At 39.8% G+C, this 25,821-nt stretch overlaps 2 protein-coding genes across 6 annotated transcripts in view; both read left to right on the forward strand.

Annotated features, from left to right (window-relative positions):
• LOC120724234 (rho GTPase-activating protein 29-like) overlaps positions 1-7,601 on the forward strand; it is a 31,486-nt gene extending 23,885 nt beyond the window's left edge. For all 3 annotated transcript variants that reach the window (XM_040016328.1, XM_040016336.1, XM_040016345.1), the window contains 9 exons: positions 1,243-1,409; positions 1,913-2,047; positions 2,422-2,520; positions 3,125-3,288; positions 3,430-3,618; positions 3,806-3,943; positions 4,195-4,430; positions 4,982-5,282; positions 5,631-7,601. In XM_040016328.1, the coding sequence (XP_039872262.1) occupies positions 1,243-1,409; positions 1,913-2,047; positions 2,422-2,520; positions 3,125-3,288; positions 3,430-3,618; positions 3,806-3,943; positions 4,195-4,430; positions 4,982-5,282; positions 5,631-6,890 (2,689 nt within the window). In that variant the 3' untranslated portion in view covers positions 6,891-7,601. The remainder of the gene's footprint in view (positions 1-1,242; positions 1,410-1,912; positions 2,048-2,421; positions 2,521-3,124; positions 3,289-3,429; positions 3,619-3,805; positions 3,944-4,194; positions 4,431-4,981; positions 5,283-5,630) is intronic.
• Positions 7,602-7,725: 124 nt separating this feature from the next.
• Positions 7,726-25,821, forward strand: part of LOC120724222 (retinal-specific phospholipid-transporting ATPase ABCA4-like) — a 45,575-nt gene continuing 27,479 nt past the window's right edge. For 2 of the 3 annotated variants that reach the window (XM_040016296.1, XM_040016307.1), the window contains exons 1-12: positions 7,726-9,763; positions 9,998-10,091; positions 10,283-10,424; positions 10,521-10,660; positions 11,304-11,431; positions 11,605-11,802; positions 16,234-16,323; positions 18,605-18,842; positions 19,746-19,885; positions 20,505-20,621; positions 22,443-22,640; positions 24,095-24,300. In XM_040016296.1, coding sequence (XP_039872230.1) covers positions 9,638-9,763; positions 9,998-10,091; positions 10,283-10,424; positions 10,521-10,660; positions 11,304-11,431; positions 11,605-11,802; positions 16,234-16,323; positions 18,605-18,842; positions 19,746-19,885; positions 20,505-20,621; positions 22,443-22,640; positions 24,095-24,300 — 1,817 coding nt within the window. In that variant the 5' untranslated portion in view covers positions 7,726-9,637. The remainder of the gene's footprint in view (positions 9,764-9,997; positions 10,092-10,282; positions 10,425-10,520; positions 10,661-11,303; positions 11,432-11,604; positions 11,803-16,233; positions 16,324-18,604; positions 18,843-19,745; positions 19,886-20,504; positions 20,622-22,442; positions 22,641-24,094; positions 24,301-25,821) is intronic. The other variant, XM_040016316.1, reaches the window with a different exon arrangement.

The following is a 25,821-nucleotide window of genomic DNA, read 5'->3' on the forward strand; positions in this document are numbered from 1 at the left end:
GCTTATAATAAAAATGGCTTTGAAATGATTATGCATAACATGAAACTAATGTTTTTAAAATCAAAACTTCCTAGCTTTGTACAAGTACTTTTAAGAATGACCTGCTTGTTACACTTTTTTGTGATACTTTATTGCAGTTTAAAATTTGCCATAATTCAGCAGAATGTTGTACATGTTGCCATAATATGTGATCATTGGATTTAATTGAGTTGACACAGACTGCCTGTAAGTACACTCACAAGTATTAGTTGTGTTGCATTTTTTGGTCATTGTAGCTGAAGCTTCATTTTTGGACGGCTGATTTTGAAAGTACCTTTTGCTGTCGCTCACACCCCTTTGGAAGTTTCTCAGTTCTTCTTTCGGCAAAGGTTAACAGTGAGTCAGAGTTGGAGCGAGAGAAAGAAACTAGGAGAGACAGAATGCGCGTTGAATTCCTTGCCCTTCCTCAGGAAATATCTGTGGCTCGGGCTGAATGCAGGAGGGAAGATTGCGAGCGTGGTTTGGAGGAGTCCCAACACTCTGTGTAGTTTGTCTGAATAAGATAAATGCTCATTATTACAAAGAAAATAATACACACTAAGTTAATAGAACAATTAATGATGCTGGTACATTACTTATTATTAGTAAATTACAGATGTTGCTACAGACTAAAATAGCTGTCTGTCTGGAATGTGAACTTAGTACTTAGCTACGTTTGTGCTTCCATTTCTCTAAAGGCATTTTTAACGTGACATTATGTGTCGTAGCCGTCTGCTCCTGGGCCTAATTTCAGTTTCTGTTCCTTAATGTTGTCTTTCAGTTTTTACCAGAGCACAAGTTACTTCTGAAAAAAAGCCTTGATAATAACACATAACACACACACACACAAAAATTGTATGACTTTTATCAACATGTATTTATAGCTGTGCAATTACAAAAGCCCTGCCAGATCTCTTAATTCTTTTCAGTTGTTGGACTAACTAAATATTGCTGAGACTGTATACGCATGATAAAAGTGTGCTTAAATGTTGTATTTAAATGCATTAAAAACATATCAAAGGAATTCTATTCTGAGCCAGAAAAGCGAAAAACCTATGCGCCAGGTGAAGTAAGGGTTGAGTCAGCAGTCCTATCCAAATGCGACAGATACACACTGAAATATAATAATGCTGAATAGGGCAATAGCGTTTAAAAACAAAACAAAACAATTAGTCATAATCAAAGTTCTAATTGAAAGCCTTAAATACCAACTTTATTTCTCAGATTTGGCAGCAAAAGGTCAGTGGGCAGCTATCATTCCTCCCACGGCAACCTGTCACAGGCATCCACCACCTCTTGTGACGTGTTGAGCGGAGAGGAAACGGACAGTACCATACATCGGCCTGCAAAGATCAGTGAGCACAGGTCCAGCAGCAGCACAGACATACAAGGTACATTCAAACACATGTTAAGTTTATTTAACTTGCTGATGCACTTTGAAAGTATAATGGTCAAAAAGAATGGCTGTTGTCTGTGTCTGTACAAGAAAATTCACAGAAATTCCCCCTTGGTGTCACATTAGTGGTATAAAGGGGAGTCTTAAAATAAACCTTTATCCAACATAGCTATGTACTATTTTAGAAACTGTACAATTTTAGAAACAAGCTAAGAATGGTTGGCACTGTTGCTGGAGGTTGAATGTCTTTATATGAACCTCTCAGGGACTTACCCTGTGTTCTGAGTCATGGAAATGTTCTCTTGACTAGAGTCAAAACAGTTTGGGTTGTGTGTTGCTTAATCACCATAAGTCTGGAATATCTGTGTAAACTGCTTGTTTCTGAAAATAACTAAAACTGACACTACAAATGTCGCTTCACGAGCGGTTGCCATGTAGCTTTATTTTCTGTTGTTATTCTGTTTGTGTGTGACTGCGGGTCTGTGTGTGCTTTTGCAGCTCTAAGAAACCAGACCCCACTGAGAGCATGGGGCTCAAGTAGTCAGGGGAGCCAGGGTGGGATGTGCAGTGACTCAGAAAGTGCTGGAGGCAGCAGTGAGTCAAGGTCCATGGACTCCCCCACTGCCAGTCCAGGTAAGAGGACTTTAAATTTTAAAACGTCTCATAAATTCATTATAAAGGTCTTGTGAGTGTTTGACCAGTAGTAACTGAAAATGATCACATTAGGCAGGGAAATGAGTATTTGAGGATCTGGTTATAAAAATATGAATATACGAGACAGTAAAATAAAACTTTTATCATATTGGACACAGTCTAAGTGATCTGAGAAGATGAACAGATATGGCTTTTACTGTGATCTGTTCACTTTATCTTGTGAAATATTCAGCAGTAAATCTACTCGTGCATGGTATAGCTTATGTTTTTATCTAGTGTCCCTGATTTTGCTCTTGTGTGGTAAAACTACATTTTCATATAGTAACTGAGCATTTTGGTACACATTTGTTCAGGCGACTTTAAGCGCCGTTTGCCCAGAACTCCTTCCACTGGGACCATGTCTTCTGCTGACGATCTGGATGACAGAGAGGCACCATCCCCCTCAGACAATGGTGAGATATGTTTGTAATTGTGGGTGTGTTTTGTTCCTGTCACTGTATGCTCTCTGTGTACCCTTCTGCTCAGGAGGATAGCAAGGTAATCATTGTATACCTTTTTGTGACAAGGAAGTCTAGAAAGGGATGGAGAAATAGTTAGCGACCATTGCATAATTCTTTATCATGTATTACACATGGCGGTGTTCTGCTAGTCCAAATCTGTGGTGGTTTTTGCTTAGATCAAATGTTTTTATACTCAGTGGCACTGCACAGATAGAGGTCGTGTTAGTTTTGGCTGATAGTTTCAGCTAACACTTCCTGTATCTGTGTTGACCTCATCCAGTCATTGTGTTCTTACAGTGAAATTAAACAGCCAATGAGCTATTCGACCTATTTTTCAGTGTGCATGGTTAGAAAGCCCATTTAACTATAAAAAGCCACCATAATAGCAGATTTTAAAATAATTATGCTAACTAGAAGATAGTGTAATTCTCTTACAATTTAGGTTTGTTTGTTTTTTTTGCTTTGAAGTAAATGCCAGCTTCCCTTCTAATAATAACTCTGAATGATGTCACTTGTGGAGTTAGTTCCTTTCCTCATCAGCGGTTCTGTTTTTTAGGTCTGGCAGAGATGGTGACAGAGACCTCCAGTTCTCCTGGTCCTTTCCGAAATGCTCAGATGTCCAAAGCTGCTCAAACCCATAAGCTAAGAAAACTTCGAGCCCCGTCTAAATGCAGAGAATGTGATAGTCTGGTCGTTTTCCATGGAGCTGAATGTGAAGAGGTACAGTAAATATGCTCATCGTGATAATTATCTTGTGTATTAGGTGTTTATAAAGGATCAGTGTATTTTGCAATTCTGCAGGGAAGACACAAGTTAATTATACTGTCGCTTCATTTGACTAATACTATCTGTCTTTTACAGTGCTCCTTGGCCTGCCATAAGAAGTGTTTGGAGACACTCGCCATCCAGTGTGGTCATAAAAAGCTACAAGGCAGGCTACAACTGTTTGGTATTGATTTTGCCCAAGCAGCAAAAAACAGTCCAGATGGTATCCCCTTTATAATCAAGAAGTGCACTTCTGAGATTGAGAGTCGAGCCCTCAACATCAAGGTAAGTCTTTTTTCCCTGTGATGCAGGGATGGTTACTTTTACTACCTCATCTCTTATTGTGTTGCAGTTTTAAAGCTATAAAAGTTCATGTGTGACCTTAAATACATTACCATTGACTTATGTATCAAATATTTTCTGTGATTATGAGTTACATTAAAAAATGCATTGGTCTGTGTACATCTCACAGGGCATTTATCGTGTGAATGGTGCCAAATCACGCGTTGAGAAGCTCTGTCAGGCGTTTGAAAATGGGAAGGACTTGGTTGAGCTGTCTGATCTCTCCCCTCACGACATCAGCAATGTTCTCAAGCTCTATCTTAGACAGGTGGGCCTGAAATTCTTACTTGTTGGGAGGTTATTGAGAATTAGCATGCCACTTAAGTTAAAGGTTGTTTATGTTTAAAGGCTGTTATGATGTGAAGTATTGTTAAGTTAATGTTAAGTCGATCATTTAGATTTTACCCTTACTTTATTGTGCTTCTTTCATTTGGATTTAGTTTTTTGGGTACATGTAAAATTAGCATATTGATATTTTCCACTACAAGAAACTCAAAACACTTTGGTTGTTTTACTCAGTTACCAGAGCCACTGATCCATTATCGATTCTACAATGATGTCATCGGTTTGGCAAAAGAGTGCCAGAGGGTGATAGTGGAAGAGGCTGATAATAAAGCTCAAAACAACCAGCCAAGAGAGAAGACTGGGCCGAGTATGCAGCTGAACAGAGTCATTTTTAAGATCAGAGATCTCTTCCGCCAGCTGCCCCCAGCCAACTACAGGACTCTGCGCTACCTGATCGCACATCTACACAGGTAAAGGCTGAAAACCAAAACCCCGAGTTATTTCAGAGTGTAAATTCAGTCTGTTCCTCATAATTAGAATAATATGTGTAGTTCCTCATAACAGAAAGGGAAGCAGAGACTTCTCTGTAGCATAGCGGAAGTAGCAGGCTTACTAACACAAAATTAGTTCTCTGTCGATCTCATTACACGCAACTTTAAATTTACACCACCATTAATAAAACTCTAAATAGAATATATATACTTTAATTTAACTTAGTTGATGTTCTTACTTGATTTGCAGGACTTTTAGGCCACGGCATGACAGAAACATGCAATTGGCATGTAGATGATTGTTGAGGTTTTGGTAGTTGTTTCAGATTCTCAGTGTCAAAGGTGATTCGCTGAAAACTATTATCACATCTTGTTATCCAGATCAATAAAGGGACCGATGCTGCTCTACAGAATGTCGCTTTATGTCTCATTTTGTTGTGTTTCATTAAACAGATATAGCAATACTTGAACCATACCTAGAAAGATGTCTTTTTCAAATGAAAACTGTTATCACTCTTTGACTCCCACAGAGTCTCAGAGCAGGCCGAAGAGAACAAAATGACTGCGAGCAACCTTGGCATCATCTTTGGCCCCACACTGGTGAAGCCACAGCATACAGATGCAGAGGTGTCTCTGTCCTCCCTGGTGGATTACCCCTACCAGGCACTGATGGTGGAGCAGCTGGTGAAACACTTTCAGACAGTCTTTGATGCATCTTTCCTACCTAGTTCTGACACAAGCAGCGCTGGCCAGGCCTCCCCCAGACTTACCCCGCAGGAGAAGATTCGACAGCTTAGCAGACACTCAACCTCCCTGACTGACATCAAAGAGGTGAGGAGGGATTAAGGCAATCATAAAACCAAATTTGAGTCATTTTGTTTATGCTGTGATTAGGGTGTAACCAGTCAAGTGAAAAGAGGCCATATGTGCCTTTAAAATGATCTTTCCCAACAGTTCAGTGTTAATAAAATCAACTTTAATACAGTATATTAATGTAATCAAAAAGATTCAGTATTTTTTTATTTTTTTTAATAGAAATTACTCTATGGCAAAATTAAAAAAACAACAACTCATCTATACAAAACAGTAAACAAAAAATTCTCCCTCCTCTAGGTTTCAGGTGTTTTTGTTACATGTAGATACAGTTTAGTTTATTGTAATCTGTTTATATCGTTTCAGAGCACCAAAATCTACAAAAGATACTCATCTGTCATCCCATCATCTCACATCATGGGTGAGGTGCAGGAGGTCCGACCAGGAAAACACAAAATAGGGGTCTCGACATTGGACAGAGTCAACGGGGTCCAGGCTTCTAGTGGAGGAGATGTTCAGAGATCAACCTTAGTGTTTGGTCGTCCCAGCACCATCGTCTCCTCTGTCACCACCATGGCACCAAAGGTACAGCTGCGCCACCAGCGCGCCAGACAAGCGTCTCGACCAGTCAGCATGCCACTGGAACGCCTGCCCGCACCAGCTCAAACCGGCGAGAGGAATAATCGAAACACCAGCGATGTTGTTGATTCAGGCTCTGTTAAGCGGGAGACCATTGCTGAAACTATACAGGAGATGCCAGAGCCAGAGAGGGCTCGGCAAAGTGGCTCATCCAGGGTTAGTACCTACTACATTACTCCTTTTATTGACACTCAGAGGAGGACGTGGGACAAGAAGTACAAGCACTATGATGTTACACCCAGGACTGCTATGATAATGGCCAACCTGCCATCTGCCAGTTCTGGAGTGCAGCCTGTAAAGGCAACGATACCTGTTAGCAATGTTGCAACCCCAACAACTGCGTCTGTGGTTCCAACGACGAGTAGCGTTAGCACCGTATTCTCCAGTAACCTTTACACATCGTCACTCAAGTCTGTTTGGACCTCCAAAAGGGAAAATGACACTCAGAGTTCACTCTGCGAGTCTAGCAGCTCACCAAACCTTCCACTAACACTCAGGGCACCGAGGACTCTGCACCCTCCTTCTGGAACTTTCTACAAGCCCCCTGTTTCCAACAACGGCCGTGCTACAACACTCCCAAACTGGAATACTACTTTAACTACCGCCACCACCACCAGCTTATCATCCACCCCCACCATCATCTCCACTACCATTACTTTGTCACCCACCACCAACATCACCATCATTACCACATCACCTGCTACTACCACCACCACCACCTCATCGTCTTTCCCCAACAGCCCTGTTGAAGCAGCGTGTCCGTCCCCTGTCCTTAAAAGCCCCACACAGACGCCACTCCAGACTCAGGACTCCACTGACAGTGCCATAGACTCTGGGGTCTCAACCTCTGCTCCCATGTCACCCCCTCAGTCTCCTCCCCCTAGCAGCCCTGATGACCTTAGCCCTAGTGAGAATAAACCTGTTTACCAAAGACTGCGACCCCGGCGGCTGCAGGAGCTCGAACACAGAGAGGCTCATTTTGTCTGACACCAAAAAAAAGAGAAACAAACAAAAAAACTAATATGATATCTGTAAATATTACTTTATCACAGTGAATGCTAGGGAAAAGATTTTTATCACCAAGCTGAGCATGGAAGGAAATGTCGACCTGTGAAAATAAACCATAAAAGTGTTATAAAAGTGCTAATATATTCTTTCATATGTCTAAGTCAACAGCAGCTGGTTTAAGCGCTGAAAATGTCGATGCCAACACAATCGTTTATTGCCACATTTTTAAATAAATAAATTGATTAAATGTATGACAAAGAAAACTGGAAACAAATCAATTTCTGTCTGAAACGAACTTTAAGCCTATCACATTTCTTCTTGAATATTTGATTTATACAGAAATATATTTTACACACTGCACTTAATAATCCAGGTTCAGATTCTGGGGTTGCCTTTTATTTTAAAAAATTAGTTTAACTCTTATTCCACTAGGTATAGATGTAAGTACTTCAAGCATGAGGGTTCTTACTGATAAAGAAGTCAACATTTACATCTTTTAATGTGTTCATAGCCTGTGATTGGTACATCTTTTCTCAGCATGTAAATCATTTGTATCTTTGTACATTTTTATATTCATTGATGCATATTCCATGTCTGTCACAAAGGTTGTGTTTATTCACATTTTTTGTGACTATACGGAAGACGAATGACACGCAACAGTTCCTGCTGCAAATTAAACATTTGAAATGACTCTGAGATTGAGTTTTGTTGTTGTTGTTTTGTTTGTAGATTTCTGTTCAGCGCCCTGGAGAATCAAGGTTATATTTGAAAGGTTGTTTTAAATTTATTGCTTTATGCTATATTTATTTGGTGTGTGTCTGTTTCAGTTTTCCCTCTTACTTATAAGGGTACTCACTTTTTTCTTCTTTTTTATCTCTACACAGTAGCTTTAATGTGATACCGTCAAGATTTCAGATTCCCTTCACCTAATTTCCCATGTCACCTACTCCACCTTGTCGAGCTGCTCAAAACAATGAGTCATTTCAGAACTGAAACAAACCCCCTTGTCTCTGAGTCTGATCAGCTCCTGTGTCACTCAGTCCAAACTGATTTATTATGGAGGTGCTTAGCTGAAAGGCTTTCTTCCAGAGTGATGTGCAGTGACTGTGCAGGTAAATCTTGCTCCTTTATCTTTCTAAAAGCACACTGGTTGCCGCCGTGATGAAACACATCTCCAGTATAGGATGAAATGTCTCTCCACCTGGATTCCTCCTTTCCTCTTCTGTAGGTATCCCCTTAATTCTGCCTCAAAATGGATGACGGTTGTGTTTTTTCTGCTTGCCCATGTTGAGCTGGGAGATTAGAGCAATCAGATTAGGAGTGCTGCTGACCTGCAGGCAGAGGAGAGGGAGTGGGCAGCTAGAAGGCACACGGATCTCTTACCTTGCTTAATTTTTTCCCAATACTTCAGCTTGTCGGTGAACCTGTTTCTCTAGATGTCGTTCTACTTTTCTATCATTCCATAACAGGTAAGGATCTGTATTTACTTGTTTAAGCTTGTTGTTGACTAAGTTGTTTGGAAGATCGTGTAACAAAGAGATATGGCTGCTAATTACTGTTTGGCTTTTAGATTCACTCAGAACATCTTGGTATTGATTTGCTGTGACCTTTCTTTAAAGGGATGAGTGGACCCAAACTGTATCAGAACTGCCCCCATATTCCAAAATGACTATTTTTCTAACTTGCATAAAGGTAAATGACAAATTTAACAACAAACAAAATAAGACTTCAGACTCAGTGAAGGGTGTCATGGCCACTGGTTATACTTGAGGGAAGCTCAGCCAGTTCGTACACCTGTGGGAGATATTGGAGCGGTGTGTTAGGGTGTTTTGTCCACCATCACCACAGCAAATGAGGGACTATCAATGCAATAATTGCAATGGTGTTCACTCTGACCAATAGAGACATAGAAAGGTGCCTAAGTACATTAAAGCTGTTCTGGTGGGACATGGCAGACCAGTGCCTTTTAAAGTGATTTATGCCAGGGGTTTTTTCTTCTTTTTTTCAGCTTTTTTTCCCAAGGATGAGAGCAGCAAGCACAAAAAACCCCAAAATTACATCCAGAGATGTCACATACATAATGATAGCTTTTACTCTCCTGTTTTAGTCTTACAGCATCCCCTGTTTTCCAGACAGGTGTTCATGCGCTCTGAGGTAATCTGTTGGACACGTTGCACTGAGCAAATTACTCTTCATGTCCGAGATTTTCTGAAGCACCATCTGCACATATCCTGTATATGTCACTGGCATTTTTCCCTTAACATCTCCCTGAAAATTAATTTGCCTTTGGAATACATCTGCATGAGAGTAGGTTCAAATTGCAAGTATAAAGCTTTATTTGTATACACGCACAAAGTCATGTAAATACATCCTGTAACCGTGTCTGTTAACACATATGGTAGTTAATAACATCACCCATTGCCACTGCAGGTAAAATTTGTCCTTTTGCATTAATTAATAGAGGTTCAGTGGTTTTGCGGAGCCTGTCAGGGTTCTGTGTGTTTTGTGAATTAATTATCTGCAGTTGTAGTAAAACCTCTCATAAACCAGTTCAAATATCTGATATGTCTGTTGATATGAAATGAGCACAAGACAAAATCCAGCCCAAGACAAGACGTGCTCTTAGGGCTAGATCCACATATGGGTCTTTCTGAACTCCAATAATTTGATCTAGTTTGTCTCGTGTCTTCGAAATAGCTGTAGTAAATGTCATCACTAATGGAGTTATGTTATCTGCAGGTTTATTAAAGTCTGATGACCCCTTCCAGGGGTTGAGCTGCAGAGCAATGAAGACTGGCTCTCAAGTCAGCCTGTTACTGTGGAAAAACTGGACTCTTCGAAAGAGACAGAAGGTAACACTTTTTATATATATTGTATATATATAAATAAATAGTATGAGAACAACAGAAACACAACCAAAACAATTGCCATAGGGTTTGAACATTAATATACATACATATATATATGTATAATATATATATATATGTATATATATTAATGTTCAAACCCTATGGCAATTGTTTTGGTTGTGTTTCTGTTGTTGTCATACTTCACGGTGTATGACTGTATCACATCTGTCTATCCAGATCCGCTTCCTGGTGGAGATCTTCTGGCCAGTGTTGCTATTCATTGGTTTGGTGTGGCTGAGGAAAGCCAATCCACTGTACCAACAACATGAGTGTAAGAAGAAATTGCCAATTATGCATCAAGTTTTCAAATTAGAAAAGAAAAGAAAAGAAAAAGACAAAATTGTATCTGCTGAAATTCCTTTCTTTCCTTGTAAAAATAGTATGCCTTTACCCTTTCACAGTTCTGTTAACATCAAATCACAACCTCTCACATTGCCTCTAACGTAGTCTGTGTTTCTTTAGGTCATTTCCCCAACAAGGCGCTGCCCTCTACAGGGATTCTCCCTTGGATTCAGGGCATCTTCTGCAACGTCAACAATCCCTGCTTTAGATATCCAACCCGAGGAGAGTCCCCAGGCGTTGTTTCCAATTATAATAACTCGGTGTAAGCATAACTCAGCTCTTTTAAACTTGGTAAAAACCACTTTTAACCTTATAAAAAAATGGTTTTTTGTGTGTGTTTTTGGGGGGGTTATTCCAGATTGGCGCGATTCTACAGCAACATCCAAAAGCTTCTGCTCAATGACACGGAGGTCCAACAGCTTGGCAGGCTTTGGCATGAAATGTCATCGTTCTCAAACTTCATGGAAACTTTACGCAACAATCCGTCTGCAGTCTCAGGTGAAGTCAAAAAAGAGGAAAGTGGCCAGTAGACGTTTTTATTAATAAGCTGACAAAAAAATGACTATTGAGAACAAGGTTTCTGGACAGATGTGAACCTAAAAGTGCTAATAATTTTCCTTTTAAGAGACATTCATTCTTAACCTAACATAAACAGAAAACAGCTTTAAAAATATTTATTTATTTTGTCCAATTTCTGTAAATTACGTTATACATTTTCAGTGCTGCATGGATGCAGGCTTTAAAAATGTCTTTTATTGTAGATTTTGCCACTTGCTTTAAAACGTACATGACATCTACACAAAAAGAATTCCTCCATGGTGGTTTATAAACTTCCCTTCACTATTTTTCACTTTGGCCTTTTAATCCTGGGTAATTTGCACATTATGGTGCTGAGTCACATGCCGTTTTTTATGACTAGGCCCAAAGGCATACCCAAAATGTGTTCTCAGTATTTCTTCCTAAGAAATTAGCTTTAGTTTTTGGCAGGGAAATGTGCATAAACACCCTTCCTCACTGCGTTTTCTCTGAAAATCTGTGTCAATCTTTTCTGCTGTGAATCATTTCCTCAGCGCAGTGGGTCAAAGTTATTTTTTTGCTGGTTTTGACCTTTCGCTATCTCTGTTCATGATTTTCCGTTTAGGTCGCGGGCTGAAGGTGGATGATATTTTGAAGGATGATGAAGTTCTCACAGCCTTCCTGTTAAGAGATGCCGGGCTCTCGGAGTCTATAGTTTATCAACTTGTCAATGCACAAATACGACTTGAACAGGTACATCTTTTTAGAAATATTTTTGCAGAGGTTAATGATGAATTTTTGCAGAGAATCAAAATTAAAACCATGCTTTACCTGGATTGTGGCAATTGCACTTGTCTAAAAAGACATTATACACATTATAGTAACTTACTGAATATGAATACAAATATTTTGATGCTGTTTTGCAGTTTGCATTTGGAGTCCCAGACCTGCAGCTGAAAGACATAGCATGTAGTCAGGCCCTCTTGGAGCGTTTCCTGTTCTTCCCCACTCGCATGGGACTGCATGGGGTCCGCAATGCTATGTGTGCCCTGAGCCAGCAAAGGCTCCAGAGGATAGAGGATGTCCTGTATGCTAATCTGGACTTCTTCAAGATCTTTAAGCTGGTTAGTAGCTTGTTTTAACTTATACAGTGGTGCATCATTCATATCACTAGGTGATGATCTAGTATGTCTAACAGCAGATGTTGGTTCCCACATCCACGCACTGCTCTCTATTGAAAGACTGGTCATTATAGATACTCACACATTCACTGATGGATATCGATGTGCATCTCTTGTGTTACTGTATTGATTTTGCATATTTACTCTGCTTTGGAATGTCAGGATGTATTAATGCATTAAGTCATGTACATATTTATATTATATATTATTTAATATTTGTAAGCACTTTAATCTATCAAAGTCTGGTAGCTTCACAGTTCAAACCTGAAGCGATAAATGTGGGTCCAAACTGTCACAATTTCTGGAGGCAAATCGTGCGGAGAGAGAGAGAGAGAGGTGTGGATCCAAACGCAGACACAGAGGGAAACTGAGCTGAGATGCGAACCAATAGCGGAGCGTTTATTTAGCTGCTGATTGATTACAGGAACGAAACTGAACAGTGACTTGACTCAAACTGAGATGTCAAACTATGACCTTTACTTTGGCTGTGACTATGGGAGAGAACATAAGCAGACAACCAGACAGCTAACAGTAAGAAACACGAGACCTAAGTACACTGGAGGTTAATTGGGAAAGTGAACACACATGGGAAAACAGCTGTTACCCATAATGACACAACAGGGAAGTGTAAACAAAACACATAGAAATGCAGCAACAAGAGGAGCTAAACCTAAGAACTAGAATTTGCAGAACAGAGAAAAACTTGAGTGCTGGAAGTACAAAACAGAAACCATAACACTAGAAGTCATAACCATAAATAAACCCAAGAACAACAGTAATCATAATAATAGTAATACAAATTCCAAAACCCTGGGTTACTGACCCAAGACCATAACACAAACTCAGGCAAAATTGTCCTACACAGTTTTAGAGTCACACACTGCTGTGTATTTTCTGAGTGTGTCAGGCATATTCACTGCAAGACGTTTTCAGAGAGAATTCATTAAATTTTGGCCAATAAATACAGCTCAAACCTGGATTTAGTCGGTGCAGACCAGACAGTCACTCATCTACAAACCTATTATATGGACTTTTTAATATTAGCTGCGGGATCAGTAAAATTGATGTAGTGGAAGATGGAAAGTCTTCACATCTGGCATTTAGTCATGGAGTGCCACAGGGTTCTGTGCTGGCACCAATACTTTTTACATTATACAGTACATGGTTTCCTTAGGCAATAACAATATCAAGTAACACTGCGTTCATTTCCATTGGTTTACAGATGATACCCAGCTTCATTTCTCAGTGAAGCCAGGTGACACAAATCAATTGGCTAAACACTGGGAATCTTTTAAAGACAAAACAAAGTTATTATATAAAAATAATGGATCTTACCTGGTGTATAACCAGACATACACCCTTGATGGCATTACGCTGGCCTCCAGCAAAAGTGTGAGAGCTCTTGGAGGCAGTTTTGACCAGGATATGTTGGATAGTGTGGACATTAAACACATGTGAAAGAAAGCAGGACTGCTTGCAATATCTCTTAAATTAGAAACATCCCATCTAAGAGTGATAAAAAAAAAATAGTTCATGCATTTATTAGGTCTAGGCTGGATTATTGTAATTTGGACTATTGTAATTTATTTTTATCAATTTGTTCTAAATGTTCCCAGCAAATACTCAAGTTTATCCAAAGAGTAACGGTACTAACAGATCATACTTCATACAGAGATCACATTTCTCTCATATTAGCGTCTCTTTACTGGTTTCATGATGAATCCACAATTTAATCTGAAATCCTTCTCCTCACATACAAAGCTCTGAATAATCAGGGCTCATCGTATATGAAAGACCTCATTGTACCATTTGATTGCAATAGAGCACTTCACTCTCAGACTGCAGGCTTACTTGTGGCTCTTAGAGTTTCCAAAAGTAGAGGGAGAGCTATCAGCCCCGTCTCGCGTGGTACCATCTCCCACTTTGGATTTAGGAGACAGACACACTTTCTAGTTTTAAGATTAGGGTTAGGATCCCTTTTGATAAAGCTTACAGTTAGGGCTGGAATAGGTGTCTCTGAACCATTCCTTATCTATGCTGCTGTAAGCTCAGACAACTGCAAGCCTTCATGTGATACACTGAGTACTTCTCCACTCATTTCTTCTTACTCACCATATGTTTGTATACCACTGCAGCATGTCATTACATTTTTGTCTACTCTCTCCCTTAGTGTGTGTTTTGCCCGTCTCTTCTCTTTCTCCCCCGCCAGCGGGTTGTGGCATATGGCTGCACTTCCTTGACTCTGGTTCTGCCAGAGCTTTCTTCTTGTTAGAAGGCAGTATTTTTTTTCTTTCCACTGCTGCAAAGCACTTGCTCACAAGGGGCTGGTTGTTGGTGCTTTCTCCAGAATACTGTACAGTTGTTACCTTATTCTATAAATGGCCTTGAGGGGACTGTTGTTCAAATGTGGTGCTATCTAAATAAACCAGAATTGAATTGAACTGAGCTGAATTGGTACTGTCCTCCAAAAGCTTCAAAAGTGAGTGCTACAATACCAGTAAATCTTCTCTGTAGAAACTGTACATGTATGTCGAGGTTTGCATAGATATCAGTGCTGCACGTGAGGCCCAGTAGCTGGCTCTAGCAGGGGAGTCTGTAGAAGTGTTTGCTGGTTTTATTTTAGGCACTGGCTCTCTTTAGAAATGTTCGATTATCTTAAAAGCATATGGGGACTAAAACAGACCCTTTCTTTTTTAATAACACTTGTATTCACCTGTGATTATTTGAGCAAGTTGACCTCAACTCAAAAATGTTATCTTCATTTTTGTCTCTTGTCTCCTTGTTCTGCACGCACACACAAATAGTGAAACAAAGAGTATAAGATCCACAAAACAACAGCAGGGACTCTCACGCTCATCTGAAATGATAAGTTTCGCATATACAAAATGCACCTGAACTTTTTTTTACATTATTAAACAGCTAACAGTGTATAACTAGTGTTAGCTTACGCAATAGGAAAAAGATTTTTCCTAACGTGTAACAAAAGATTTGTTTGTTGAGACAGGAAACCTGGCTATTGGAATATATGTAACCGACACTGTAATTGACAATCAAATTAGTCATTCTGTCCATACTCTTCCATCTTATAAATTGCATCGTATTTATATGATATCAATGTCAAAAACTCCATTTCACTGCATGTCCAGCTGTAAATGTTGTACTCTCTCTTTATCATATGTCTGTGTTGAGGTTCAGCCTGGGTGAGTCAGGTGATTGGCTGAGGGAGTTTACATGGCATTATCCTTCTTGGCCTGTTTCTTTAATGGGCTTAGAGCCTGCCTGCAGACTCTGTGGTATTCAGTAAGACAGGATTCCACTTCTCATACATATATTTTGAGTCAACATAGCTGCTAGCAAACCTGGTTTATATTGTTGCTAAAAACCTGACAAATAGTGCATCTTCACAGTGTTGCTGTGGCTCTAATTACTTTTTTTTTTTTAAAGAAAATCCTTGGAATAGTGAAGAAGTTGCTATAAATAGCTTGCAAATTAGGGTCAATTAGAGACTACCCTATATTTAGACTTGAGAGATGTATGTTGTCAAATATCTTAGAGATGAAAAATCTGACCTAGAACCTTAAATTCCGCCTCTTGCCCTATGGTAACTGGAATAGTCTCCAGCCCCCCCACGACCCTGACAAGGATAAGCATAAGAGAATGGATGGATAGACAGTTTATGTGTGGGAAATCTGATCTCTTAATTTAACTCATTAACTCCATCGCACATCATGCCCATTACCACATTGACCTTGGTCTCATAGCAGCTGTCCTCCCATCATTACACTCTTGACTCCCTTCTTGCATCAACTTTTCAGTGCCCTCCCTTCCCACTCCCTTGCTTTCTCTCTATCCCCCTCACCATACTGCCTCCCTCCTTCCTTCGTTCATTGAAATTCAGGCACTAAGAATGCGAGAGGAAGGATATCTCATGTGTGTGTGTGTTTGTCTTGGCACTCCTGGTTTCCTTACCCTCAGCACTCCTGCCCTGACCAGTCATTTCCTAACACCTACTGTTAATGGTTTCTCAAGAAGATAATGCCACTGAAGGATGCGTAGGGGAGTTATAATACGTAGTTCCACATCAAACAATTGATGGATCTCAAGTTTAGCACGGGTTAAAAAAAATATGGCATTTTATGTGCGTTTGATGTGGTTTTGCCCAGTAGTGTATTGCTTCAAATTCCTGGAAGTTTCCTGGAAATCACTTGTGACCAGATATGAATTTACAAGTCACAAGCTGAGATATTATATGATTTAAAAAGAGCAGTAATGGTTATAACATAAAAGAACAAAGGACCAGTTGTGTTTAAATCCCCCTTTATCTGTAATAATCTCATTTTACTTTAATAGATCTCCTGTTTTGTTCCCCCCTAGATGCCTCAAGTTTTGGACAGAAGCTCCGTGGGCATTGACCTGCATTTCTGGGGCCAGGCTTTTAAGGCAACATCAGCAAAGATCCAAGATGTAAGTAGTCCAAATGTCATCCATCCCTTCTCTTCTGCTCCTTGAGTCTCTTCTTCTTCTCAAGCCCTCAGTATCAAAGGCACTAGTATTTTTAGTCATGCAGGAAACTCGCCTCTTCCGTTGCTCCCCGTTCAAGAATCGCTCCCAGAAGAAGCTGAATGATGTGCTCAATACTGTGAGGGTTACATGTACAGTATGTGTTAAAAAATACATTTTCGCAAGCGCTTTGTGAGCTAAAAATATGTCTGTTGTGTATCTGCATACATGTAATGTATATGCATGCACATGCATTATAAATGAATGGATCTGAAACACTAACTACAATGGAATAGAACAGGGTTGAAGAGAATACAGTAGATACTGTAGATTACATTTTTTTCTACAAGAAGAATACACGTGGAATAGAAAGGTAAACACACATATACACACATTTGCGCAAATGAAAGAAAAAAATGTATGAATGAGAAGATAATGAACAAATAACTGAAAAAGTAAAAAGAAAATGGATGATAAAAAATAATAAAATCAGCTTTCAAGAACTATCACTATTCAATTAAAGTCAGAAGAAGGAGACATAGTATGCTGACATGTTGTTAACAAGTCACAGCCACACAGAAACACAGATACGTTATTACACATCTAAAATATTAGACTAAAATAGAATAAAACTAAGAGAGTCGACTAGAACAAATACGGTAGAACATAATGAAATGGGATATATTGGTTTATATATAACACAAAGCACAAACAGTATAAAACAGCATTGTAACACAATAGAGTAGAATAATGTCTGTGTGTTTATCAGGCAACACATACACACAAATCACTGTGACTGAGATGTGTGTTTAGGCACGTTCATGGTTTGTCCCAAGGGAGAGCGTATCCCATCATCACCTTAGCCAGGGGTGAGAGAGAAAGAGAGAGGAGGGTGGGAGGTAGAGGGGGGGAGGAAAAGAGGGACATTCTTTTGAGGTGACACATCCTGTAGGTGGGACCTTCGTATCACCGTGGTGACAGAAAGGCGAGCCAAAAGCTCTCATTACCCACCTCTTCTTCCTTTCAGTTCAGTGTGTGTGTGGATGTTTTTGTGCGAGAAATAATACATAAGAAAACAGAGGAAGAGGGAGTGAGCGCGACAGACATGAGGGGTGTGTTGTAGCATGCTTATGTCTGCGCGTGTCCACATGTAAAAGGTAGCTTTGAGTAGGAGTCATAAACTATCAAAGAGCCATTTTCATCACTCACCTCTGGAGCCAAATCAGTGATGACCCGTGCTAATAAATCCAAATATGATTTGAACCAAAACGCTCCCGGAGGAACTCAGTCCTACCAACATGTAGGAGCAACATGCAATACAATTATTGATGGCCTCCTTCATTATCTTCACAGAGGAAGTTACATGTAGCAGGGAGAATTGCTCTCCTGGTTGAAGCTATTTTTGTTCTCTCAATAGGAGGATATTTAATCCACCTTGCAGCTCAGCTCTGTCCAACTTCTTTGCTTATCTTTAAGCTATTGTTTTCTTGTGACCGTTTATACTTAAAAATTCACAGGGCATGAATGAGTATGACAAACATAAATATCCCTGATCTGTGTATAATTATCTGATGAAGGTCAAATAACTCAAAATGGATTGTTTACACTTTCCAGCAATACCGAATAGTTACTCATCCTGCTGTAGGCCAGAAAATGTTTGGTCGTACTTCTCAGCAATGATCAACAGACACGCCAGACAAAAAAATATATAAAACTTAAAAACTAACAGCCAGTCAGGGTTTGAGATACAGCATATAAACCATTTGGTGTTAGGGGTGTGTACTGTATATTAGACAGAGGTGATTGAACTCTAGTTTATAGTTTAAAGGTGCTTTAAATCCTAGTTTATTCTGATGATAGCAAATCCTATTTCCCGACTTGTGTTATCTGAGTAACCAACTTGTAAATATAAACTATTAATCATGTTCATATCTTCTTTATAGTTTACACATATTTTACTTCATGTAAAGTGTTACCAGTATCTCATTTTCTCTGTGTGTACAGGGAACTCACTTTTTAGGATGTGCTCTGCTTTGTTGACCTTTCCACCAGTAAAATCCAATTTCCGTTTGATTTGGGCTCACCTTTTTTGTATTTTGCATTTTGTGATTAGTGCTAATTGCAGAGTGTGTTCACTGTGACCATGTTAGCATGCTAATATTGAAGCACTGCTATAGATACAGCCTCATGGCTGCAGACTATCGGATTGTTTAAAAGTTTAACTGGGCCTCTCTGTCTTGCGCAGATGATGGAGCAGGAGAGCTCTCAGGAGCTCATGAAGGCAGTGTCCTCCCTGTTCCAAACTGGGGGTCCTTCCTCTTTCACCCAGTTGATGTCCAGCGTGTCAAGTCTCTTCTGTGGATATCCTGAGGGTGGGGGCTCTAGGGTCCTGTCTTTCAACTGGTATGAAGACAACAATTATAAGGTGTTTCTGGGGGTCAATGGCACCAAAAACCACAACTATGCCTATGATGATACTACCAGTAAGTAAAGAGGGATTTTTAAAAAAATATTCTACTCAAATATAATATTAAGACTGTACTTGTTACAGATAAAAATCACAGAAACAGAAATATACCTGTACCTGCTGTATATGATAGCGCTATATATGATAGTGTTTTGCAGACACCACAAGTAGTTATAGTATGACTTTTTTGAAATCTAAAACAACGAGTAAAAAATATCACAAGTTTGCATCACAACACATACTCATGAAAATGTCACAGCTCTGATGCCTGCTGTGACATTCAGATTGTCCAAATGTCACAGAGTTATACATTTTCACGCTTACACAACCTGCAAACACCTCTCTTTCATTTGGACTGAAAAGTTTAGATTGGAAGTGACTGGTTGACCTGGAAAGAAAATACTACAACGGCCATTCAGTTTCACTCGTTCAGTGCTTTTCATCATATAGTTTCATTCAACATGAAGGAAGAAATAAATGTGCTGTAATAAAAGTGTGACTTAATAAGAAAAAAATACCAGTCAGATATAGTTAAATATTAGAAAAACACACCTTCTTACTTCACGTATTTATTTCTATTTATGCAAATGCAGTCTTTACCTATGCTTATTGTGTATTTGTTACATGTCGTTTGCTTTCATTAGCATGAGAAGGTGGGACAGAACTAATTTCACAAGCATAAAGAAAGATGTTTAGATCACTCAGTTACCATTTGGACAGAGTTTGCCTCAAAAGGCAAAATTTGTTCCAGAAAGTTGGCTGATATGCTCTGATTGGCTATTTTTTTTTTTAATATTAAGATTCTTTAGTTGATCATTTATTACGTCTGAATGCTTGACACTTATGGAGGCCATAAGGAAAAATGATTATATATGAATACCATTTGTTTCTCATTCTCTTCATCTTTCCCTACCCCTAGCTCCCTTCTGCAATGCCCTGATGCAGACCCTGGAGTCCAACCCTGTCACGAAAATTGTGTGGAATTCAGTCAAGCCCCTGCTGATGGGAAAGATCCTTTACACCCCCGACTCCCCCGCAGCCCGCAAGATATTAAAGAGTGTGAGTGAGACCACCTCCAGCCTGACCCATCACCTCTCTCCCTTTTCCAACTCACTTTTGCCCCACTTCTGCGATTCTTTCAACACTCAGTATCAGTGTAGATGCATACAAACCCCCACCCACCTTTGGAATGAGCTGACTAAAGAAGCAGAGGAAAGCAAAGGGATGGTGGCGGTGATGGGGGTGAGGGGTAATGTGATGCAATGTGAGGGATGGGAAGAGGAGGGAGAGAATTCAGTGTAAGTGTGGGGGCGCGGCAGTGGAAGGAAAAACAGATCTGTTATGTCTCTTTTAATCCTCCTGACACAAAACAGAGTGGGGTTTCGAGAGTTTTGAGCGGCGTTTTGAATGTAGCCAAATTACATAATGTAACATTCCATTGTTATCCGCTGTATGTTGCAGCTTAAACCTTAGATAAAGTGTTAGTGGACTTTTTTGATCTCTCCTTTTTTTATTTTTAACTGACACTATCCTTTAACAACTGACACTTCCACCAAACTCATTATTGACAGTGTATTTAGCACAGAACGCGACCGCTGTGTGTTAAATATGCTTTTGTTGTACTACTCTGGAAATATTTTTCAACTTTCATAGGATGTGTGTATTTGTGTTTGTCCAGGCCAACACAACCTTTGAGGAGCTAGAGAGGCTCCAAAATATGGCCAAGGCCTGGGAAGAGGTGGGACCTCAACTCTGGGCTTTCTTCCAAAACAGCGTTCAGATGAACATGATCAGGGTATGATTACTGCACATTCCTGCACACTAATTTAATGCACATTTGCACATCAACTCTCCTTACTACCACTGACATTATATAAAAAGATGGACACAGCCACTGTGAATCCACCCATTAGTTTGTGAAATCCTATTTTGAGCCCTTCATTTCATTACTTGAATAATAAAATAAAGTAAAAAAAAAAAAAAACAGCAGCTAATGCTAGCAGGCTTTTTAGCAAGCTGCATCCATATATATATATACACTGCTGATACTGGCATCTTTATTAGTACTCCTGCTCAGCTGTTTGTAATTGGAAATATTTAATCAGCCAAACACATCGCAGCAACTTGATGCATTTAGGCATGCCGACATGGTCATGACAACCTGCTGAAGTAGAAACTGAGCATCAGATTGAAGAAGAGTAGTATTTAACTGTGGAGTGTTTTAGAAACTGCTGATTCACCAGGATCTTCACACATAACCATCTCTAGTGTTTACAGCATTTCTGGGTGAAAATGCTGTGTTGACTACTTCAATCAAATAGGAAACCAACTAATCAAATAATACATTTTGCAAAACAGCATCTATAATTGCACAATCCATGAAGCAGATGGGTTACAGCAGCAGAAGACCACACTGGGTGCCACTCCTGTCAGCTGAGAACAGGAAACTGAGGCAACAATTTGAGGCTCACCAACATTATAATTGAAGATTGGGAAAAATGTTGCCTGATCTGATTGTTCTGATGAATGCTGTGAGATTCAGATGGTAGGGTCAGAATCGGCATAAACAACATCTTTCCTCGTAACATTTCAGATTCCTGGTGGTGATGTAATTGTGTGAGAGATATTTTCTTGACACATGTTGGGCTCCTTATTACTAAATGACCATTAATTAAACACCACAGCCTACCTGAGTATTGTTGCTGACTATGTCACAAAGCTCAAATCATCTCAAACTGTTTTTTTTTAACAAGACAGTTGCTTCGCTGTACTCAAATGCCATCCGGAGACGCCATAACTTAATCTAGTCGAGCACCTTTGGGATTTAGTTGAACAGCAGATTCACAACATAGATGTGCGGCCAAAAAATCTTCCACAGCTGCATGATGGGGGCTTGAGCCTATACCAGCTACCATAGGGCGAGAGGCAGGGTACACCCTGGACAGGTCATCAGTCTGTCGCAGGGCTAACATAGAGAGACAGACAACCATTCACACTTACATTCACACCTATGGGCAATTTAGGATCACCAATTAACCTAACCCCACTGCAAGACAGACATTTGCATTAAAAATGCTCCTGAAGGGACCCCAAACATGGATGAGTTCAGTGACTTGAATTAACAGGTGATATTTCATAGATGACTACCAGCTACAGCTGCCTGTGTTAGTTTCCACCTGTCAGGTACTGAATAATCCACTCAACCATCTGATTCAGTTCTGTGACTGAGTGGTTTGTGATTATGTGTGTGCTGTCAGTCAGCAACCTCAAACCTAGTAAAGCAAATTTAAAGTCTTTCTATAACTAGTATTATTTAACACCCCCCCCCCCCCCCCCAGATACATTTAAAAGCACTAACTAGTTGAATATTATGTCCACCCACATTATGTCCATGTCTACCTAGCATAGATAATTTGTTCCCAGTTAATTACTCCTGATATTTAGAGATTCATATTTATGGCCTCTAACATAAGGCTGGTCAGCACAACCTTGAAAATGTTAAATTTTACTCCTTACTCTACTATGTAGCCACCTGAATCAAACATTTTCTTCTACATGAGCATGTATTGTACTGTATTTCTATTATGCACAGTAACTCTAATCTCTCTCACTGAAGGATACACTGAGGAACCCAACGGTGATGCATTTCATGGACAACAGTCTGGTGGGAACCGAATTTACCACAAAAGACATTCTCAACTTCCTCTATAATGGACCAGAGCGAGAGAGAGAGGCAGGCATGCCAAACTTTGACTGGAGGAACATTTTTAATATCACCGACCAGCTCATACACATGTTCAACCAGTATGGAGAGGTTAGTAACCTGTCTCTATTTCTGTGTCTCCCTACTTTTTTCCTCAATTTTGCACATTCCCATAACAAGGCATTTGGCCTTTTTGGTAGGCTTTGTCTAATTTCTACAGACAAGAGCGTCTGTCTCCCAGGTCTTCTTCCTGGAGACTGTGCCAGGCTTTTTGACACAGGGCACAACCACTTAGCACAGCTCTTCCATACAGCAGACTGAAAGGTGGCAAGAACATGTTTGCTGTCACCCCCTTCCCTTGTTTCCATTGTACATTCAGTGATAAAGTAGAGAGTAGATGGGAATGAGTCACCCCCCTCAAAACCCAGTGCTTTTTTAGTGTACAGCACTTCATTCAAACAAACTCCTGTGCTTGCTACATAAAAGAGGGCAAATCACTCTATCCATCCTTCACGCCTTCTCTCTCTTCTTGTGTCTGATTAAAAGGGGGTAGGGTTTGGATTTTGGAAAGAGCCCTATCATTGCAGGCACCTCAATCTACCCTTTGTCTCCTAGTTTAGTGCCAAGACCCTTCAGAGCTCCACAAACAATCCAGGGGGATTTAGCAAATTAGATATAGCTGTCAGTAATCACTGGGCCATAGGATAACTGCTGTAGTTAGCATGAGGTCCTCTTACTCTGTCAGGGGTATGTTTCTCACACTGGCATCCTATTGGAACATGTGTATCAGTGAGGCTCCTTCTTCTCAGCCCATCTCTGAGAGAACATCATTGTGTAGTGACTGTGTGTTCACATAAAGATGAATGGGAAGTGATCTCTTGTCTGTCTTTGAGTGCTCTGGGGGTATTGTACAGTAATGTGAATGAGGACATTAGACACGGTCTACATGGGAGTGTGAGAGTGGGGTTAGAGAGCTGTATCTATGGTGTACATAGTGGGAGTTTCACATGGTAATTACACACGTGGTAAATAAATATAGCAAGTGTGTGTGAGAAAATGAGAGTTGCGATTAGTGTGTGTACATTAAATGGATTTTGCTTTCCTGCTTGCATATATGAACATGCCTATGTCTGCCACTGCACCATGAATATAGTGGCTCACATTTTCCCATGTGGCCAGATTACTCCACTGAAAAACCCATAAAAACAACAACAATGATTTAGGATTCAGCTCAGAAAATAGATGCTTAGAAAATAAGGAAACACGATTTGCTTCCAGTATTTCATGGTAGTTATAGTGTTCAGCATCTAATCTAATGCATAATCTAATTAGAATCGTACATGCACTTGCATACTGTTACATCGATTTAGATGTTATAGAAGAAAGGGTTATATATTTTTTCTTCTGTCAGCACATTGAACAACACCACTGCTTAAAAGGCATCAGTAACCACACATACATGAAAACATAAATATTTATACTTGCTAAATGCTAAATCATCGCCCTGTTTCACTGCTTCTTATGACCACAAATCCACATCCTTCTCCATGTTTCTCTGTCTGCAGTGCGTTAGTCTGGATAAGTTTGTGGCCTACACAGATGAGTCCCAGATGATCCACGAGGCTTTGCACCTGCTGGAGGAGAACAAGTTCTGGGCTGGCGTGGTCTTCATGGACCTGTATCCCTGGACCACAAGTGTTCCGCCGCATGTCAAGTACAAGATCCGCATGGATATTGATGCGGTGGAGCGTACCAACAAGATCAAAGACAGGTCAGTAATGAATGACTACTCAACATTTGTAACCCCCTAAAATAAAGCTAAATGACAGCTTTTGTTGTATCTTAACCACTGCACTCAGAAAGTATCCAAATCCCTGAAGCTTTTCACATTTTTTTATATTGCACTGACAAGCTAAAAGTGTTCAAATTAGATGTTCTTTTGTGATCAATTTGCACTCAGTCCCCCTCCACAATGATGAAAATTCTTTAAACTGATTACAAGGATGGAAGAAAAAGAAACATTCAGAATCAGAATCAGAATCAGAATCAGAAAGGGTTTATTGCCAGATGTTGAGGAGGTTTACAACATTAGGAAATTGCTGCGGTGCTTCAGTGCAACATACTGTCATAAAAATATAAAAATAAGAATAAGAATTAAAAGTGCTAAGTGGATAGATATATACATGATATATACATGAGTGCAGGTGGTGATTCAGTCGACAGACCTTGAAATGTAGCCCAGGCTTTGCTGCATTTAATATTCCCAAGAGCACATTGAGTGACCTCTATAATTCTTAAACTGAAAAGGTTTGGATTCAAGAGGGTGACTATATGATCAAACTAAGCAACTGGGTGAGCAACTCTTACAAAGTGAAAACCTGCATGTAGTTTACAAAAGTTCTTCTAAAGGACTGTCAGAAAGTAGAAATTAGGTGATTTGGTCTGATTAAACCAAGATTAGACTGTCTGACATCAATTCTAAGCACCATGTCTGGAGAAAGCACCCCAAACAGTGCACTATGGTGAGCATGATGCAGGGGTGGGATTTTCTTTTTAGAGCCAACACAGGGAGAATGGTTAGGGTTGAGGGAATTGAGCTAATGGAGCAAAGCACAGAGACATCTTCCATCTCTGTGCTTTAAATGAAAACAAACTCCACTGGGCTCAAGACCTCAAGGTGGGTTGAAGGTTCACCTCCAAATAGAACAATTACACTAAGGACACATAAATCCAATACCGGAGTGGTTTGGGGACAGCTCTGTGAATGTCCCTGAGTAGGTTGTTGGAGAGACCTGAAAATGTCCCTCAAAAACTAAGAGGATTTTCAAAGAATGACAGAAAGTCGTGAGCCAAGGAATCACTGTGTCATAGCAAGGAAACCCTGCTTCAAAGCCGAAGGTGCTTTAGCAACAAGCTGAATAAAGTGTCTGAATATTTAGATTTGTGTGACAGTTTTTCCTGCTGTGCAGTAGTTTAAAGAAAATACAGTTTTGAGCATAACATGTGAAAAAGTAAAGCGTCCTTGCAGTCTAACCCATGTTTTTGATGCTTTTGTTTCATTGGAGTAATTATTTATTTTTTCGATGCCAAAAATATCTGAAAAACTTCCTCTTTACTGTTTAAATTAATTTATCTTGGGACCAAACAAAGAGCTCGTAATTATAATAAACATCTTTGGCAAATAACAAAAGCCATTCATGGGCTTTAATTGTACTTAATTAAAAGTAGAAATAAAATTGATTAGATCCATCAATATCATTTTAAAATCAAAACCAATATCATTTAAAGCACT

The sequence above is a fragment of the Simochromis diagramma genome, unplaced genomic scaffold (genome assembly GCF_900408965.1).
Source record: "Simochromis diagramma unplaced genomic scaffold, fSimDia1.1 OVJJ01000205.1, whole genome shotgun sequence".
NCBI lineage: Eukaryota > Metazoa > Chordata > Actinopteri > Cichliformes > Cichlidae > Simochromis > Simochromis diagramma.